The sequence below is a fragment of the Ceratocystis lukuohia genome (assembly GCF_044167205.1).
Source record: "Ceratocystis lukuohia strain C4212 chromosome Unknown Supercontig1_pilon, whole genome shotgun sequence".
Classification (NCBI taxonomy): Eukaryota; Fungi; Ascomycota; class Sordariomycetes; order Microascales; family Ceratocystidaceae; genus Ceratocystis; species Ceratocystis lukuohia.
In genome coordinates this window covers 5,093,421-5,111,554 of record NW_027263520.1, presented here as the reverse complement: position 1 = coordinate 5,111,554, position 18,134 = coordinate 5,093,421, and the positions used below count along the sequence as shown (strand labels likewise).

General features: G+C 49.5%; 2 protein-coding genes across 2 annotated transcripts; both read right to left on the bottom strand.

Moving 5' to 3' along the window:
- Window positions 1–109: 109 nt before the first annotated feature.
- Window positions 110–985, bottom strand: HOO65_011267 (Mitochondrial carrier protein PET8; the record flags this gene model as incomplete). The annotated part of the gene is made up of 1 exon (XM_070999926.1): window positions 110–985. The coding sequence occupies one exon, from the start codon at window positions 983–985 to the stop codon at window positions 110–112; it is 876 nt and encodes a 291-aa protein (XP_070863088.1).
- A 3,999-nt stretch (window positions 986–4,984) lies between these two features.
- Window positions 4,985–7,232, bottom strand: HOO65_011266 (uncharacterized protein; the record flags this gene model as incomplete). Its single annotated transcript, XM_071005526.1, has 2 exons — window positions 4,985–6,426; window positions 6,605–7,232. The coding sequence occupies 2 exons, from the start codon at window positions 7,230–7,232 to the stop codon at window positions 4,985–4,987; spliced, it is 2,070 nt and encodes a 689-aa protein (XP_070863087.1).
- Between the last annotated feature and the right edge of the window lie 10,902 nt (window positions 7,233–18,134).

Sequence of the window (18,134 nt, the reverse complement as noted above, 5' to 3'; positions counted from 1 at the left end):
GAGCCGGGTTTGCTTTGTCTCCCATCTCCCATCGTAGTGGTTTGACGGGCCCTAGAGTGGGATGAATGTCTCTCTCCTCTTTCCCTCTCTCATATCCCTCTTATGAGTATCATCGACTCTTCTCTCCACGCGGCGATACCAGGGTATTCACCACTGACTGGTAGCTACCAAGGAATATCGCCCCGCCAATGCTGATCCACATGACTCGTGGCCCAATTCCCGAAAAAAACACCCGCACTCCGCCTTCCCGGTAGGTCTGTTTGAGCACCTTGGCCACACTAATCTTTTCCTTGGCTAGCATTGTGCGGGTCTTGAGCACATCTAGCGGCGTAGTCGCTGCTGCTGCCACACCGCCCGCAAGCGAGCCATAGGCCGCACTCTCGAGAGCAGGAACGTCAACCCCGACAAGAGACTGATCATTGCCGGCCGCCATGGCCCTGCGCGAGCGGCCCATACGCTTCAGTGCCTCCCACAGTGGAAACTGGATCACAGTGAAGGGCACCTCACGCATAACAGTGATGCCCCAGCCACGATACAGTGCGGCCCACACACGCGGGAGGCTTCCCTGGGCTAGTATAGCACTTAGTGCAGCCCGTGACGAGCCGCCGTGCTGGCCAGCTTGGGCTCGTTGTTTGACCACTTCGGTGGGCACACGCACAGCACATGCAGCCACCTCGCCCAAGCTGGCAGCGACCATGTGAGTAGCAGCAGCCTGCACAGCAGGGCTCGCCGACATATGGCGCTGCAGGTGTGCAGAAACGGCGCTTTTGGCGGTCTCATAGGTGCAGAAAAACAATGCAGCACCCGGAGACGACCCGACCACGGCCGAGCCAATGCCTCGGTATACGCCACGGAAGCCGCCCGAGGCGAAGAAGCCCTCGGCCGATTGTAGGCGCGTCTTCAACGTGTCTAGTGGGAAGAGCGAGAGATCAACCGTCGTCCCAGCTACGGCGCCGGCCGCGAGGGCAGTATAGAACGAGACCATTAGTGCACGAGGGACGGGGGGGGGGGGGGGGGGGGGGAAGAGTGGAAAAGCCAAACAGAGCCTCTAGAAACAAAAGACCGAGTCGCAACTGGGCAAAACCGAGACCCCAGGCTTATGCCGCGGAAAGAAAACCTGAACACCGAATTTTGCTGTTTCCTCTTTCTTTTATTTCTACACGCTTGACGAACGAATAAGCCAGCCGGAAGAAAATGGGGAGTTCCCACAAGAAATGTTTGACTTGCAAATTTAGAAAATTAAGAACGAAAAAAAGTCAAAATATCCTCAGCCTTGGAATTCCTTATCAGATTATGAACATACAGATGTAGTTACAAAGGCACCCCCCAAAATGTTATAAGTGGGCAAGGATGAGGCTGAATAAAACAAGGGCAATAACCAAGAAGGGAAGGGAAAAAAAGCGGGCAATGCGAGGTCGGAAGCAATTGCAAGTTCATAGGCTGAACCTCACCAAAAGCCGAAAAGGAAACCCCTTGCTACTTACCGAGCTAGCAAAAGAACTGTTTTCCTCACCGAAGGGAAACCCTAATATTGCCCCACATTGACCGAATCCTACCGAGACACTTCCCCTCCCCCACTTTCTCTTTTCTTTGTCAATGACCAGCCTTGTATTGAAGAGGTAACCTACCAAACTAAGCTTGTGGCGTATGAAAAGGAACTGTGTGGCGCTCATACCCTAACCCCTAGACAATAACTTTGGGCTTAGTTGGACGGACACTCCGTCATGCAAGTCATTGTCTTACAACAACAAACTACCCGATGTGAACAATCCTATGTAAGCTCTACTACTTATCCTACTTACCGCTAATTAATGTTGGCTTGCGGCGCGGCAAAGAGATAGTCCACAAGAGGAAACACCAGAAGGACCTCCGCCGCAGAGAACAACTGCTGTGTGGACTTGTATATTACCGTTGGTCTTTAATCTAGCTTGTCCTAAAGCAGACAAACTGTTGTCAGGGGGAGGTAGTGGGTAAGACGGGACGCCCCAGTGGTTCAAGTGCTCTAAGCAACTCAAACCAAACCAAACCAAACCAAGCAACCCAGACGATGACTCGGGCTCAGAACTAACAAGAAAGAACATGCGGCTGAACTTCGTCATCGTGTGTCTTTATAGGCCTATCTGCATTTTGCCCTTGCCGTTTCATTCCCCTGGACCGTGTCCGCTCCTCCAAGACTAAAGATTAGCTTCCAACTTGCTCCATCTCTACCCATCTGCCCATCTTGGCCGCCACCGTCAGTTGTCTGCATCGGATGTGATGTGGCACCTGTGCTGGCTGTGTCACCTGTTGCAATGTTGCAATGTCACACGGCACAGGCCTCGTGGGGCGTTGCAAGAGGGGTGTTGGAAGAATTGACAGTAGGTAACCGGCAGCCATGCATACGTAGGTCTACGCATATTACCATGGGGGCTTGCCTCTCCCCTCATCGACACATATTCCACTCTAAGACAAGACAGAACAAAACGGGATCTATTGTTTCCCCCTCCTCGTCACGAGAATCCAGTGCTAGCTGTACCAACTCTTCCGTCAACTCTCCTCCCCCTTTCTCCGTTCCGGCTCTCGTCAACAGTCCACCCTACAGCATAACTCCTAGCTTCCCCCACGCCACTAGACTTAGAACCAAAAGCCAAAAGAAACCCCTACTCCAAATGATGGGGGAACATAAGAAATAAGAGGCAACGGCCGGCATCTTATGTTCCTTTTTTTGCAGATGCTCGGCAAATGCCTCTCAGACTACCGGATATAACATTAGGAAAGTCGTTTCCAGTGGCCGCCCATCTTTAGCCAACGGCAGTCCCAGTTTAGCATCATTAAAGGACCTTAGAACCTTGGACACGGGAATGTGCCGCAGTGGGGATGGGAGGAGGTGGCGGATAATAGCTTCAAACCGCCCCTCGTTATACTCTATCTAGGAAGCCAAAAGGTGCGCCATTCTTGCCTACTTACGGCTCGCGCAGAGCTTCCCCATCTTGGCTTACACAATCTAGCCCAAGGATCTAATCCAAAAGCCTATGGTTTCCGCCACTGAAATCTTAAAAATCGCGAGCCATGCATCGTATTGTATCGTCGGGAAATCAGCCCCCGATCGTATCGGCAAGCCCATAGAGCTGCTGAGTCCCTAGACCATCATCTGGGGTATAGGACTCAAAGGGACAGACCAATACAACAAGTTCTATCAGCGAATAATATGCGCTTTTCACATGTTTCTCCGCGTCAGTCACTCCTGGTCACACGCCACAACCCCTCTTCCATCATGAAAAGTATCGCTACCGCAAGGCCATCAGTCCATCTATCATCTATCCTCGTGTTGTTTCTCGTTCCTTTCCTCTTCCCTTGACTCCCAATCTCAATCTCCCCCATCTCTTGTACACTTCCGGCTATATGCAGCTCTAGTGCCAGTTGCTGGCGCCTAGTCCAGACCTGCATTTTGATTCTTGCTAGCACTGGCTTCACGCCATCCCGTCCCCATCCTACATGCTAGCAGCCCATCCTGGCTCCTGTCTAGATGTCATATCAAATCAAAGTACGGCCAGAAAGCTCGCACAAGACATCAGCTACCCACCCAAGCTCCAGCGCCTTGAATACCTTGGCCCTGTTGTACAGGAAGCTTGGATCAGCTGCTGTGGCTTCCTAGGCTACTGGCGTGCCTTTTAGGCCTGCATGGCTAACAGGATGATGGGGGTGTGGAAGTGTGGAAGCTGTGCTACTATCACTTGATCTCGTCATCTTCTTAGGATCCACAGTCCCGTCTTCCCCTTCTCTCCTTAATCTTGTCGACTAATGCCTTCCAATGTCCCCTAGTACGTGCAAACAAATAGGTGTTGCTAGACTGGACGGCCTGGCATGAGAACACATGCAACAAAGCTAGTAGCAAGGTCTGTTTGTGCTTCTTTCTTGTACATCTTGTTTCTGCTTGAGGCTATGCTCGTGGCAACGTCTGTGCTCACAGTGCACTCTAACTCTGAAAGCCTGCTATGCTAATCTCTTGTTTCTCTTACTTGCCCTACTGAATTGTACATAAAAACTCTAATTAATACCTTGAAAAACACAAAGACGACTTGGGCCTAGGAGCTTGTAAGGCTCCCACTTCAGTAGGTATAGTGGCTGGTCAGATCAGCCTCCTGCTTATAATAGCCAACTGTGCTACTACAGGGCTGTGTCTCAGCTATATTTCAGTTGAGTCTAGGGCATGCACAGATTATATCCCACATATATCAGACGGTGAATATCAATGATTGGGCAGACATTATATTGTCTGGCATCTGTCTTTTTCATTATGCAATACTGATCAAAACCAAAAAAACATAGACAAGCACACAAAGTGTACCACCGATGCAAACATTTTATGGACGAATCAAAACAGGCTATGAAGCAATGAATGGGTATTTAAATCATGACGAGTGAGGGGTATAAACAAGACAAGACAAGACAGAAAAGTCTAGGTGTATGGAGATAACAAAGGAAAAAGAAAACGCCCCATGGAAAGCACAAGCTAAAATCTGGACAGACATGTGCAGCAGACCATGAGGGAATACAATTTTCGAGCGTGAATCGTAAGGAGCGTCAAGAAGCAAAAGCAACGTTAGCAAAATAGAAAAGAACTTGTCACTCAGAGATGAGAAAAGCCTTGACTAAATGCCCGTAACATAGAGTACAGAAAAAAGGAAAGAAATAGACATGGTCATCAAGAGATGGCAGGGACATACTAGTCGCCTAAGGAGTGTCGTGGTATCATAAAGGTGCAAAAAGGAAGAAGAAGAAGAAGAAGAAAAGAAAAAAGAAAAAGAAAAAAGCGAAAGGGAACCAGACAAGCAAATAACGCTTAGAAAAAAAAAAGAAAAGAAAAAGTAAGAGGGGTTCAAAATGTGCATGACCGACACTCGCCCGGAAGGTTGGTCTAGTGCAGGAAAACCAAAGAAAAAACAAAGGTAAGAGTAGGCCAAGGTCTGAGTCATGGATCTCCAGCCATTATCCATTTTGAGGATCACTTTTTAATCTTGTCAATTATATTGCGCAAGAAGTTAAAGTGCCCGGCCTTGCGTTCCTCACTACCATTGCGAATCATGACGGCATCGCGAACCATTGGGCCAACAATGTCTTCATCACCGCGGTAAGGGAACTTGCCAGTACCATCAATCAGATGTGGCACAACTGTGTTGATTGTACCCTCACGCGAGGGCCACTGGCTGTCACAAATCAGCTCCTGGCTGAGGTTGCTACCATGGCTCTTAACACTAGTGTTCTTGCACTTGGTGCTAATAGCGCTGCTGCCTTTGAGGGGCAGCCCAGTTACAGTCACTGGTAGGGACTGCACTGAAAGAAGCCCGCCATTGTTGTCACCCCAAGGGCCAGACTGCGTGCCATCCTTGCTGTGGCTACGAGTCTTTGACAACAATGTGTATCTTGAAGCAATTGACTGTGATGGCGAAACAGCAATCGGCACAGCCGATGTGCGTGCCACAGTAGCAGGAGACGTAGCAGCAGCCACCCGCTTCATGAGTTCAGTGTGGTTTTTGGACCACTCACTTTGAATAAAGTCCCATTTTTCCTTTGTCAACTGGTAAACCTTGCTGGTCTCGCCATAGTTTTCCCCAGTGCGCAGGATGTGCTTAACATAATCAGCACGCGCCAACTGCCAGTCGTCTCTGAGCTTTTGGAGACTTTGCACAGTGGCAGCCTCTGGCTGGTATGGCGCCGGCAAAATAGTAAAGTTGGCGTGGCCAAGGCTATCAGACCACTGATCCTGCTCCTGCTCTTGCATGATGTTTGCGAATAGGGGAGGCATCTCGGTAGTGGGCGAAGGGAGGAAGGAAGAAATCGAGGGTCTTGTCGACAGTGAATGGCCAGATTTGTGGGAGGGGGCTACCGACTGATGTTTCGCAGTACTGTGAAACTGCTCATCGATAGAGGGCGAAGTAGGAGGAGAGTGAAGGGGTGATTGCAGAGGGGAGTGGAGAGGGGAGTGGAGGGGCGACTGGAAGGGCGATTGCATTGAGGGAGCGTAGCGAGGCTTGTTGAGACCCTCAACTGTTAGAGGCGGGAGGAGAGGGGTTAGAGCCTGCGACCGATCTTTTTCAATGCCCTTGCTCGCCAAAGCGGCTGTTGGTGGGCAATGGTTGGGAGGCATGAGGACGCTTTCACGGCTATCACAAAACGACGTAGCTGGAGATGCGGGAGTAGACGAGCCCATGCGATGGAAGGCGGGCCGGGGAGGGGTTGCAATAGACGAAGAACAACTGGAGTTGGCAAGCGGGTAGTTGCTAGCAATAGAGTCAGTGCTAAACAGCGAGGTTTGCGTTGGCCGCCTCTGGTTGCGCGCTGATCTCCATCCACTCATGTTGGGGAAGCGGCTGCCAGCTATGGAAACTATGCCATCCTTGTTGTCGCGCATCTTATTTGTAGAAGCGTATTCATTGTCGCTCAAGACTGAATCATAGTCAACGCTGTATACGCCATGTACAGATGGACAGCAATCCTGACAGACAGAAGAGTGAGAACACGAGGTTCCAAGGCCTATTGAATAAGTTAGAAAAGAAAAAAAAACAAAAAGCCACAAATATAGCGAGTACAAGCAAAGAAAAAGAGGGTCCTGTGTTCAACATACAGTAGTTCTCGTATGATTCACTGGCCGATGACGCATAGGAGCTCCTTGATCGCTCTTCGCGCTCATAGGGCTCCTCCATGACATCAGGCAGTTGCCTTTTGGTTGCCGACTTGGACTGCGATTGCTGCAGCGGCTCCATGGGGAGATGCATGCTCTGCGTGAAGTCTATAACCATCGTCGATGTGACAGAGTTTAGGGGGGCATATCCTGGGGCATACGAGCCATGCTCTGTGGGATAAGGCGCACTAGCATTGCGCATGTGCGAGAGATTATAGCTGGACATTGTGAGAGAGGGGGTGGCAGGCGAGGCAAGATCTGAAGCAGAAGAGTTGCGCGCGTGGAAGACCGAGCCCACGTCAGGTTCAGGCAAGAAGAGTGGCAGCTGTTGTTGATGAAAAGAAGAGGGTGCCGAGTGCGACAAGTTGGATGCGGTTGAGACAGAGGAAGAAAGAGGATATGAGTCGAATTCAAAAGCATCGAACGAATCGCGGACGCAGAGTTCTTGGTGTTTAGCTGTGGTAGCGGTGGCAGGAGTGTTGGCGGTAGACGTAGAGAGAGAAGTGATGGGAGAGAGGTCCCGTTCAGCAACCAACTGCGGGAGGAGGAGAGGTTTTAAATGGGGGGGCATGGCGACTTGGAGAGAGTGTTTTCTGTTTCTGCTTTTGGTTCCTGGCTTGTGACGATGCTGTACAACGGAGATTCAAATACAAAAACGACAAGAGAAGAGAAAAAAGCTGGTGAGGATGGGCGAGGCGTCCGGTTATATTGACTGGATGCACACCTTCGCTTAATCGTTGGTTGATGGGTTGTAAGTGTTGTAAGGATAAAGTGCAGTCTGAATGATTCTATTGGCTGAGAGACAAAAATGTCAGGAGAACAAGAAGCAAGAGAAGAGGAAAAAAAATAAAAAATAAAAAACAAAAATAAAAAGGCGATGATAGATGGAATGGTGTTTGCGAGCATCAGCCACAGTCAAGTATTGTGAGAGGAGAAAAGACACACAATATCTATACAGTTCGAAGAAGAACAAGAGAGTATACAAACAAGAAGGAGAAGAGAAGAAAGTAACTGATGAAAGAATGAGAAGAGAGCCTAGAGGCATAGAGAAGAGAAGGCGGACGGGTACTTTAAGGATTCAACTCACGTATTGGCTTGGGATGGTGGCTTTGTAGGGGTGTGGTCTTAACAAGGTTCTTTGGCTAGGTTTGTGATAGGGAAAGAGCAGAAGCAATGGTGGGAAGGCTGGGGGTGCATGTAAATAAATACCAGGCAGTTGCCAGCTAGCTAGCAATTGACTGTTCATAATGAGGAAAGGGGAGTGGAGAAAGGCTAGCGATGGGGGATGGGGTGGGAGGGGGAGTGGGGGTGTGAAAAGTACGGACTTGGATAGAAGAAGGAAACATCCTCTTCGCTACTACAAAAGCAGAGAAAACAATTCGTAGGGCCCAAGTAGCTCTCCAGCAACTACTTGGTGCGAAGGGACAAGAGACAGGATGAGCTGGACAGATTTTCCACTCTAGCTACTAGAAGGTAGCGACCGATGTGGATCTGAAGAGAAAAATACGGGGATCAACAAACGCAAGCCGTTCCCGCTTCTTTGCAAGTTTTACAGCTTTACAGTCACAGTTTTTCGCTATCCTTCCATCCTTGGAAAGCAACGGGAAGGGAAGTAGGTAGCAAAGTAGGAAATAGGAAATAGGCCACCCATGACCATCACATCACGCCAGCAAATAAGGAAGCAGCAGTCAACGCGAGCAAACAAACTAGTCAAACGCAGCTGCGCTCCTGCTTGATAAGAAAAGAGTCACCCAGGCAGCAAAGGCAGCAGCAGAAGCACGGAGGAAAGGAAAATGGCTTTTGGGTTTTTTAGAGGATGAGGAAAGGAAAAGAAAAAGGAAAGGAATAATCCGACCATAAAGCAAACAAGGACAAGCAGACGAGGAGAAAGGCGGCAAAAAAACATGGACTAGCGTGGGAAGGGATTAATCTGGGAAATTCCCAGCCCAGCCCAGCCTGTTGGCAAAGACGCTGAGAGCAAAGTCTGCCCACCCATCCAGCTCATGGTTAGGTTAGTCTTTCCTGTCCAGGAAGGGAAGGAAGACTGGCTTTAGTTCCCAGGAAGCCTCAGTTCTACCCTGCTTTTTGCACTTGCCTGGCTCGCGAGTTCCTTCCCAAGTGCCTTCCTCGTCAATATCGACTTACCTTACTCCCCCGTCTTTTCTCTTCTGCTAACTCTCTAGATGCAGCTTTTTTTTGTCTCCACTATTGTCTTTTTTGTCTCCCTCGTTTTCTTTCCTTTGACGAAGCCCCGCCTCAACTGTCTGTTGCATTCCCCGCCGTTGATTGTTGAACGAGTTAGTTGTCTGGTTTCCCCATAGGATTTGTCAACTGCAATTGGCGTTTGGCATTGAACTGCGTTTGGTTTACTACTATAGGCGTCCACCTTTTTATGGGTCCCTTTTTTTTTTTTTTCTCTCTCTCTCTTCATAACATGAGGTGGCTTCGGGGCTTTTACCTCGTTCTGGTAGTCCGGCTCGACTTACATAAACAACTTACGGCCTTTTTTGCTTTCTGTTTTTCCTCAATGGCTTATACTGGCACGTGATTGGCTATGAGGCAAGTCTATACACTGATTGGTACCACCAACCTACAACTTTGTTTCCCCTTTGCCTACCTGTGTCACTCATACTGCTAGATGCGATAGGCATCCTCATCCACAAGGCTTTGCCTTTGCTGCCCTTATCTTCTGCCCGGTCTTTTTGGTGTCGAAAGTCTTGCATCAGGCCGTCTTTGCCGTTGTTTCCGGCTGGGCTGGATGGCCCCCAGGCTTCTCCTTTCGCAATGTCCTCTTGGACTGCCCCCTCCATTGTTTCTTGATGATCTTCACCCATCTCAGGCTCAGCGGAACCTGGGGGTCAGCGAGGAAAAAAAAAAATAATAAAAAAGCCAGAAGAACCCAAGGCCAAAACAAGCCCCTGTTTAGCTGGCCTCTATGGCTATATACCAACCTCTCCCTCTGTCCTGCGACTTGCCTGCCCTCGTGCAGAAAGACTAGCAAGGCGAGCTCTATGGTGGTCTCAATTGGGCCTACGTTCCATACTCAACTAAAGGCCCAGGCCATGTTGCATCCACGATTATGGCCGTAGTTGTGGCCATTTACTTGCTTACACACATGAACAACAGGAAGACGTTAAAATTACAGGTCTGTAATACCCCAGAACCCCATGGCTGCAACCGTAACCTTGCCTTGCTAGTAGCAACTTGATTGCCTTTCGAGAGGTTTGCTTGCGCACAACCAGAAACAAAAGACAACCCAAACAAACCAAAATCCCCATGTTCCATGGGCAAAGCAACCCCCGGTCAAACATGCCGCCCGCCAATGATTTCACCCAGCAGGGAGATCAACTTCCAGGATTGGGCACAACATGGCCAGGAAGCCAAGAAGAATTATAGGAGAATATAGGCCCAGCCCATCATGTAAATGTCACATGCTATCCATCCACTACCACCCGCTTCTTTGCACATTGTACCCTATAACATGTGTATTTTCACTCCACATTCTGGGCTGGTTGGTGCAAGGTCTGGGCTTTTTTTTCTTTTTGACAAGTTACACTCTTTGTTTTGGCCTTCAACCAAGCCGGCTCCATGAGTCCACGTAGCCCACGGTTCTGGTGGCCCTGCTCCAAACACGCACACACATCCCATACCAGGTCAAGGCTGTGATGACACCCCAAGAGAACAAGGAAAAAGAAAGGAAAGACACCGCTAGGTAAGGAATGAAGGCCATGTGGCGAAGCATGCCGGTCGATCTCCTCTTTCATCACATCGCCTCACAAGGCATCGCATGTGATGAGGTCTTTGTATCAGAGTGAGACGTTGTGAAATGAGAAATCTATGGGCTGCCATGACATCCTGTTGAGGGTCAAGGCCATCAAGCTGTGGTGACGAAGGATGTAGTGGACAAAGGCCAAGGCATAAAGGTAAAAGGAGAGAAAGCCGCGCATCTCTTATTGTAACATGAGAATGAACACGAGCTCACGGCCCAGACTATTGGTGGCTTTTTCTCTTCTTTTTTTTTCTATTTTTTCCTTGCATTTTCCTAGGCCTTTGCTTGGATTTCTCATAGCCTACTCTCGGGGGTTTTCGTTCCAATTTATTCCCGAATGTTGGACCTCAAATCCACAAACCAAAACCTATGTACCGGCACACTCGGACCAAGATTCTCCTACTGGATTCCCTCTCTTACCTCATAGTCGTTTATCAATCTTTAGCGGGTCTTGGGAGAGGCAAAAACCACAGGATAAAATTCCGAAGCTGCTGATGATCTGGCCTAGGCCGGAAATTGATCGCAACTCCGAGTGCCAGGATATCTAAAGGTTTGGTGGTTGTGGCATGTTGGACCAAGTCTTCCTATGGGGGTGGGTGGGTATTTTGAGTTGAAGCTGGCCTGGTGTTATTGACGCTAGGCTAGGCTAAGCTAAGCCTGGCTTACTTACCCACTGCATAGCTCATTAAATCGAAAGCTAGGCCTACACCTGTGCTGCGCTGCCTGTCCCTCCCTTTTTTTCCCTCTTCCTTTTCTTTTCCTGCTTCCCTCTTTCCATCCCTTGCCTTGATTGGAATTGGCACAAGCCACATGCCATGCCTGTCGATATTGAGCCGAGTTTCATGTTGGAGGTCGCTTCATGCGGCTGCGATGTTGATGTGTGTTTGAAGAGGTGCAACACGAGGGATAAGAGGACGGAAGGAAATTAGGCAAGTGGGATTCCCGCATAGACAGTGGACAGAGGAGTGGAGGTCGGGCCTGGGCTTCTTCTGTTGGAGAGACAAATAAGCAACCAGCCGCGCTTGGTACGCAGATGTTGTTGTTTGTTTACATCCCATGATGTCATGTGTATACGAGGAGAATGGGATAGCCAGAGTGGTTTCGCCCATTCCACAATATGATGGATGCTAGCTGCGCCTTGGGACCTGAGGCCCCAGTATCTCTTCTCTTCATTGCTAAGAAGGCAAGCTTCAAGTGTCATCATCGCCAAGCATACTGCGCAAGCCCAATCCCAGGCTGCTGATGGCGTCTCCAAAAACTACACCCAAAGCGCAAGAAAAAGACAGTAACATGGGGTGGTGATTGTGTTGCTTAAAGTGCGGGGAAGCAAAGCAAGGACAACTGACAGGGACATTTTAGAGACATGGTCTCACTTTGCCTCACATGCTGGCCATAGCAACACAGCATGCAAGCACAACGACAGTGGGGTTAATTGCGTTGGGCCAGCGCTTGTTTACTTCCACCATATACACAAGTACACGTGTGTCGTGGTGCTGCTGCAATGCTATGTGCGTTATTGTATATATCACGGACGGTGTATCAGCATATATGTACACACATATATGTACGCAGCTCTGAGCAAGATAAGACAAGTCCATTAGCCACCACCACCAAGTAAGCGTAGCGCCGAACAGAGCATAAACAGGCAGCAAATCAAACCACGCCTGTCTGTCTGTTCGTTTACGCATCAAGCTCTTGGTCTGCGTTTTGGTGCTGTGCCTATGCCGTTCTTGTTCCCAGGGCATTAGCGGCTAGCTAGCTTCTCGGGCTCCTGTCCAGCACCACTTATGGAAAGGGAGATGTGATGACAGACACTTGTTTGTTTACTTTCTTGCCTGGTCCTATGCTGCGTGCTTAGCTTATCACGGCTAATGTCTGAGACAAAGGCATGGGATGGACGAGAAAGTCTCTGGGTCTAAGAGCTTAAGATGGCCGTTTTCGACTGTCTGTAACAGCATATTGCTGGTAGGGTTAGGGGGCGACGTAACCCTGCAATGGCTAAAAAGGGTCCGCCCGAGCTTCCGTTGTCTCTGTACCTTGGACAATGGGCTTTGGCGGCGGGGGGTCTGTGTACCAGTACAACAAGCCCCTGTCCTGTCTCTATGCCATGTTGTTGTATCAAGGGGAGTCAAGTTGTCAATGATATCAACTCTTCTGGCAGCAAGCTGAAGTGGTAATATCAAAACTCTCCCTGTTTTCAATTTTAAATCTTGGGCTTTTTTTCATTTATTTTTTCCTTAATTTCCCTGACCTTGGGGAAAATTTTGTTGTCTCTTCTATCCTCTCTTTCATCTGCTGCTCATACCTTATTTTCTTTTTCTTCCTTTACATCGCGGGTTCTTCTTCCGGCCACCAACAAGAGCCCCCCGCTCTGCTGCATACGACTAACAGAAGTAAGCAGGCCAGCCCTGGAGACAAACAGGGAAAGGAGGGGGGCAGACAAGAACCCATGCAACGCCCTTTTTACGCTCTGTCTTGTTTCTCCCAACATCACATTTGGTAAGAGGCAAAAACAGTGATTTTGGTGCTGTTGCTATTTTTGTTGCTGGCAACAAGCCTTGTGTTGCGCAATGTGCAGCCGGCGTGCTTGTTGCTTTGGGCTCGTGGTGCGTACTGGTACTTTCTGGCTCCCTCAACTTGCTTAGGGCATGAAAGCTGGGTGGACAGCAACGGGGTTGCAGGGGCGTGAGTGGCCTTGCATGCTTGACGATAGGGATATAGGGATAGATAGAGCGGGACTAGAACGGGAAAAAGAAAGAGAGCCGAGGAAACAACGTGACGTCCGAAAGAGGGAATAAGAGCTCCCGTGGACAAGGACAGGATCGTAACCCTTGATCTAACCTTGCTAGTCTACTCCCCGTTTGCTCCCCGCCCCCTCCCTGCCGGCTCCCTCTCCTGTCCTTCTCCTTCCCTCCATCCCAGCTAGTTGGGCGCGAGATTCCACGGGCTTCTCAGACATGGACGTAGAGGCGAGCAGGCTGTCTGTTCTTGGAAAGGCCAGGCAAGTCTGGTTGTAGGGCAGCCCCTTGAGCACTGCGCTCTAGTTAAAGTTGGTGGAAGATGCCAAGCTCGCTGGAAGTTCTGATTTTGGGCTCCTTGCAGCGGCAGCTCCAGAACTTCCCTGAACGGGCTTCGACTAACGGGTTTTTGGGCCTTACACTCCCGACCTGACGCTGCTCAGCCAATACGAACCACCACGAAAGAAACTTGCCTATCGCACATATGTTGTGCATGTCTACCATGTAGATAAGGGGGTGTCAGACTACCTACTAGGACGGGAATTTGAGGGTGGGGTGGGGGGGGACTGTGGACGCAGATGGAGGTGAAAACGGAGAGTTTGACCTCCTTTTTCACAGCGTCTTGTCACATCTGGGCCGAGCTTCAGAGGGAGAAGGGTATGGGCAAGGGGATAGGAAGGGGCAAGCAATATGCTAGATGTGAACTGGCTGGGTTCAGCAGCGAGAGGCGCACACCACGAGGCCAAGCAGCAGAGGGAGATTCCGACGCCATGTGCTTGACTGTCCTTTATAGGCGGTCAAGGGAGAGAAAAGAAAGGGCCGCCGCATATGCGTGCGCATGCAAGTCCCAGCCTGGGATTTATTTTTGCGTAGAAGTTCTGCTACAGAAGCGAGCCTGCTTGCCTGTCGCCTGTCTGTGGGTCAGCCCAAGTTATGCTTGGTCTCGCTCCACCTGCTTCTAAAACCTGGGCCACAGCTGGCACATGACTAGGCTTTATTGTGCTGTTATTGAAGAAGCCCCTATAAAGCCTGAACTAACACTCTGCAATACAGGGGCTGGACCGCCAGTTTAGCGTAATATTTAGCCCAAGGGGCTGGAAGCTTGCTGCTGTCTTAGGGGGCTCATTGCCCCATGATAAAACGCATCTCACCCTCATTCTAGCCATGTTTCGAAGCCGCTGCCGGAAAAAAAAAAAGCAAATAGGTTGGGTTGACAGGGCAAAGAGGATGTTTGCCACAAGTTTCTTTGTGCTGTGCTGTGCTGTGCTGTGCTGTGCTGTGCTGTGCTGTGCTGTGCTGTGCGTGTCTTAGACGTCAGTCCAGGCTAGAATATGTGCTAGCCCTGTTATGTCATAGTAGCATCAGCAGCAAACCCAGTATAAGACTTGTGCACTATTCTACTGAGCCAGCCCAGTATCTTGTGTGTTATCCATTTAAACTGACATAAGGTATGTGTGTACAGTCACTATCTATACCGTACATATAGGTAGGCATATAGCAGGCATAGAGACGGGAATACCAAGCGTGTGTCCCCAGCCTCCGTGTTTTATGCACAGCTTAAGGACGACAGGAACTGTGGTATAATATAGTGGTTACTATAGGCTCACAGGTGTTTATATGGATAGGTGACAGTAGTGTGGCAATTAATAGAGCACTCCACAGAGGCCTTGTCGTGCTTTCATCACATCTATTTCCAGATCATGAGATATCTGCGTCTATCTCCGTCGAGATAAACAGAAACAAAAAAAAGACAAAACGACTCAGAAACCGGGCTCATGATATTGGACATTGTATTCCCTAGACGTCGTCACCCCACCCAGAAACTCTGTAACTTGTTCATCCCGCTTTACCATTCCCTTAATGCAGTAGCACATCTGCTGTATCATCAGTATCCTATCGATTCCGTTTCTGCTCTCCAATATTTCCGTCTCCAACACCCAAGTGTTTGCATACAAGCCCGAGGAGAAGAGCGCCACGGGCTTGTCCTCGGCCGCCGAGTCGCCAGACATATGAAAACCTCGTATTGACGAGATAGCGCGTGGAGACAAGACGGTTTTGTGGCCTCTGTCGGGCGGAGTAGCCTGAAGTTATGCAGGCTTACAAAGCACAGCATTGCCTCCCTCCGAATCGCATGCGTGAAGAGTGAGAGAGTGGGTGAGCCGTCTCACGTTGACTGTCGTACTCACCAGAATTTAGCATTCCAGAACCCTTGTCTGCGGACTGTAGGCGAGCGTCTGGAGGGCCACAAGGGAAGAAGGCAGCACAGGCAAACTTCTGTGTGTATGTGTGTGTGTGTGTGTGTGTGCCTTTTTATTTTTTTGTGACTGTACCACTACCTACTAGGGCGACCGGCAGCGTCTGGTCAAAGTCCGCTGCTTTGCCCCGGATGCAATTGGGATGTATGTGTGTCTGGCCCCATTTGCCATGCCCTATCCTCCCACACCTACGTTCGCAGTGACGCGTGACACACGGGCTGTAAGTAACAGTGGCATGGCAGGATGGTAAGTAGACATATAGAGTGCACCGCGTTAGCGTTGCCGGCCGACCAGCACAACAGCAAAGAGCCTTCTGGACTTTGCGTTGTATACCTACGTACATACATGTAGGTTTGTGGGAATAGATGCAAAGGCAAGTAAGCAGCACATGTCACTAGATGTTAGCTGCAGCATGTTGTTACCGCGTAGCCCAGAGCTTGTAGCTTCTTTGTGTGAGGCTCAACAGCACAATATATAACGCAGCACGCATGGAACTACTGCATGGTTTGCTCAATACGCAGCACTGCCTATTCGTCAAAATCAAATGCGTGGGTGGCTACACATGAATAGCCGCAGTCCAGGATAAGTCTACGTATGCTGCAGATGGATATTTTATGCACTCTAGCATTGATGATGATATGTGTACGTACGTACGCACATATATAGTAGCAATGCATGCATGCACTTCACACCGCCTGCCACACTGTAGATCATATTGCCCAAAGCGAGACGAGAAGTATGGCCAATACTATTGCTAAGATACAGCATGCTGTTCTGTCCTCATGTCGTGTACAAAACGCGCACACAGTGAGTGAGTTGTACGCCTTGTATTTATAGCAATCTTTGGCGTTGCGCGGCAGCCGATTGTTGTTGCACGATTTTGCCTTTCTTTTTTTTTTCTCCGTCTTCTTAAATTCTGGTCCTCTATTCGCACACAGCGTGTTGATTCGCAAGCAAGCTCAACAGCACAGTTCGCGCTTTTGATTTGCCGGCTTGCCTGAGCCTGGACATGAGAGTAAAAAAAAGGAACTGTAGTGGTGGTACGGCAGTCTGCGAATTAAGCCAGCATTTGGACGCCTAGAGGAACCTGGGGTTAAATCCGGGGGCATCGATAGAGTCGGCCATGTATAGGCTTCGGCGTTTCGATGGAAAGCCGAGAATCGGTCAGACAGACCTTGGATTCCACCAACTGTTTTCATTTGGGCTGGAGGAGGGGATTGTTGGATAACGTAGGCAGTCTCTGTGTATGTGTGCGTTTTGTGCGAGAATGTGGCTTGAATGTGTATGTCAATATACCAGCCCTATCTTCAAACAAGTGCACACCTGTGCGACGCCCGCTCGACTTGCAAGCCGGTCTTCCATAGGCCCGTGCCCCTGCGTTATATGTTGCCCCGTGACTTTCTTTGCCTCAGACCATCCGAGCCGGATGTAGAAAAGAGTTGCTGCTTTCTGCTTTGCGGCCTACACCACCACGACATGAGCCTTTTTCTCGTATTTTGGCTGTCCCAGTCTAAAGCCAACAGAAAACAGAAAACAGAGCAAAGACACCCCACCCCCTCTTCGGACTGGGTTGGGGCTGAAAGCTGACAGGTTCCAGTCAAACCGGATCTTTGTTTGTGATCATACGTTGGCTGGTTGAGAGTGGGTATACACTAAGAGGTCGGCCTTGTTTATGGCTGGCAGCAGCAGAGTTTTCACCTCGGCAACAAGCCCCTCCCCCCCCCCCCCCCCTCCTTTCGATCGTGTACCTGGAAGACCAGTTTCTGGTGTGGTCTAGGCTCTTCAGTCTTCCGGTTCTCCATCTATAGCTGCCTTCCCCTATGACAAGTCTGGCGTTGCTAGCCCGATTCCAGCCGGTCCGATAGGCTAGCATAGAGGAGCCTAAGAGAAGCCGACGACGGAGAAACTGGACACCTAAAAGAAGCGAGCAGCTCTACATCTGGTAGCACTGCTACGTTAAGACGGATTAACAGGCCCCTTGTCTAATAGCGAAGCCCCTAAATACTGCTATGCTATATCAACACCTCGAGTGGTCTAATATAGCTGGGATTCCTAAGACCATCCGTCACATGGTCATAAACGGTGAGAGTCTGAAGCTCACCTTCGACTCTGGACTAGCAGCAGGACGCTAGCCATGGAGGACTTACTTCCTAAAGCATCGCGCCGCGTTGAATAGCGAAGGAAAAGAAGAGGCTAGAAGCATGGCTAGACAAGAAAAGAAGAATTTGCGTTGGGACTAAAAGCTTGTTGCTCAACTGTCGCAAGAATTTTGGCCAGAGAGAAAAGAAAAAAAAAAAAGAAAAGAAAAAAGAATTTAATGTTGGGTAAAAGTGGGGATTTTAGGGAAAAAGAAGAGAAAAAAAGGAAAAAACTTTAGCCCTTGCCTTTTTTATGGGGCCGCTCCAGTTTATGCTGTCAATTGTGGGGGTGCTAAAACGGGCCTATAGCTACCTGGTCTTTTAGCGTCTACCAGAGACCATGCTAGCCCCAAGGAACAGTGCTACAGAAGGGGGGCTGTTGCAAACAAGCTCTAACAGCGCCTTTCCAGTGGACGCAGAAAGCCGTCCGATGAAATACAAATTGTTTATTGGCAGTTAAGCTTGATCTCCTTGTCGTCTCAAGTTTCTTGTCTCTTATAACAAGCAGGCGAGCGTGCTATCAGCTGAGCAGCGCAGCATAATACATCAGGCTCATATATACATATTACTAGC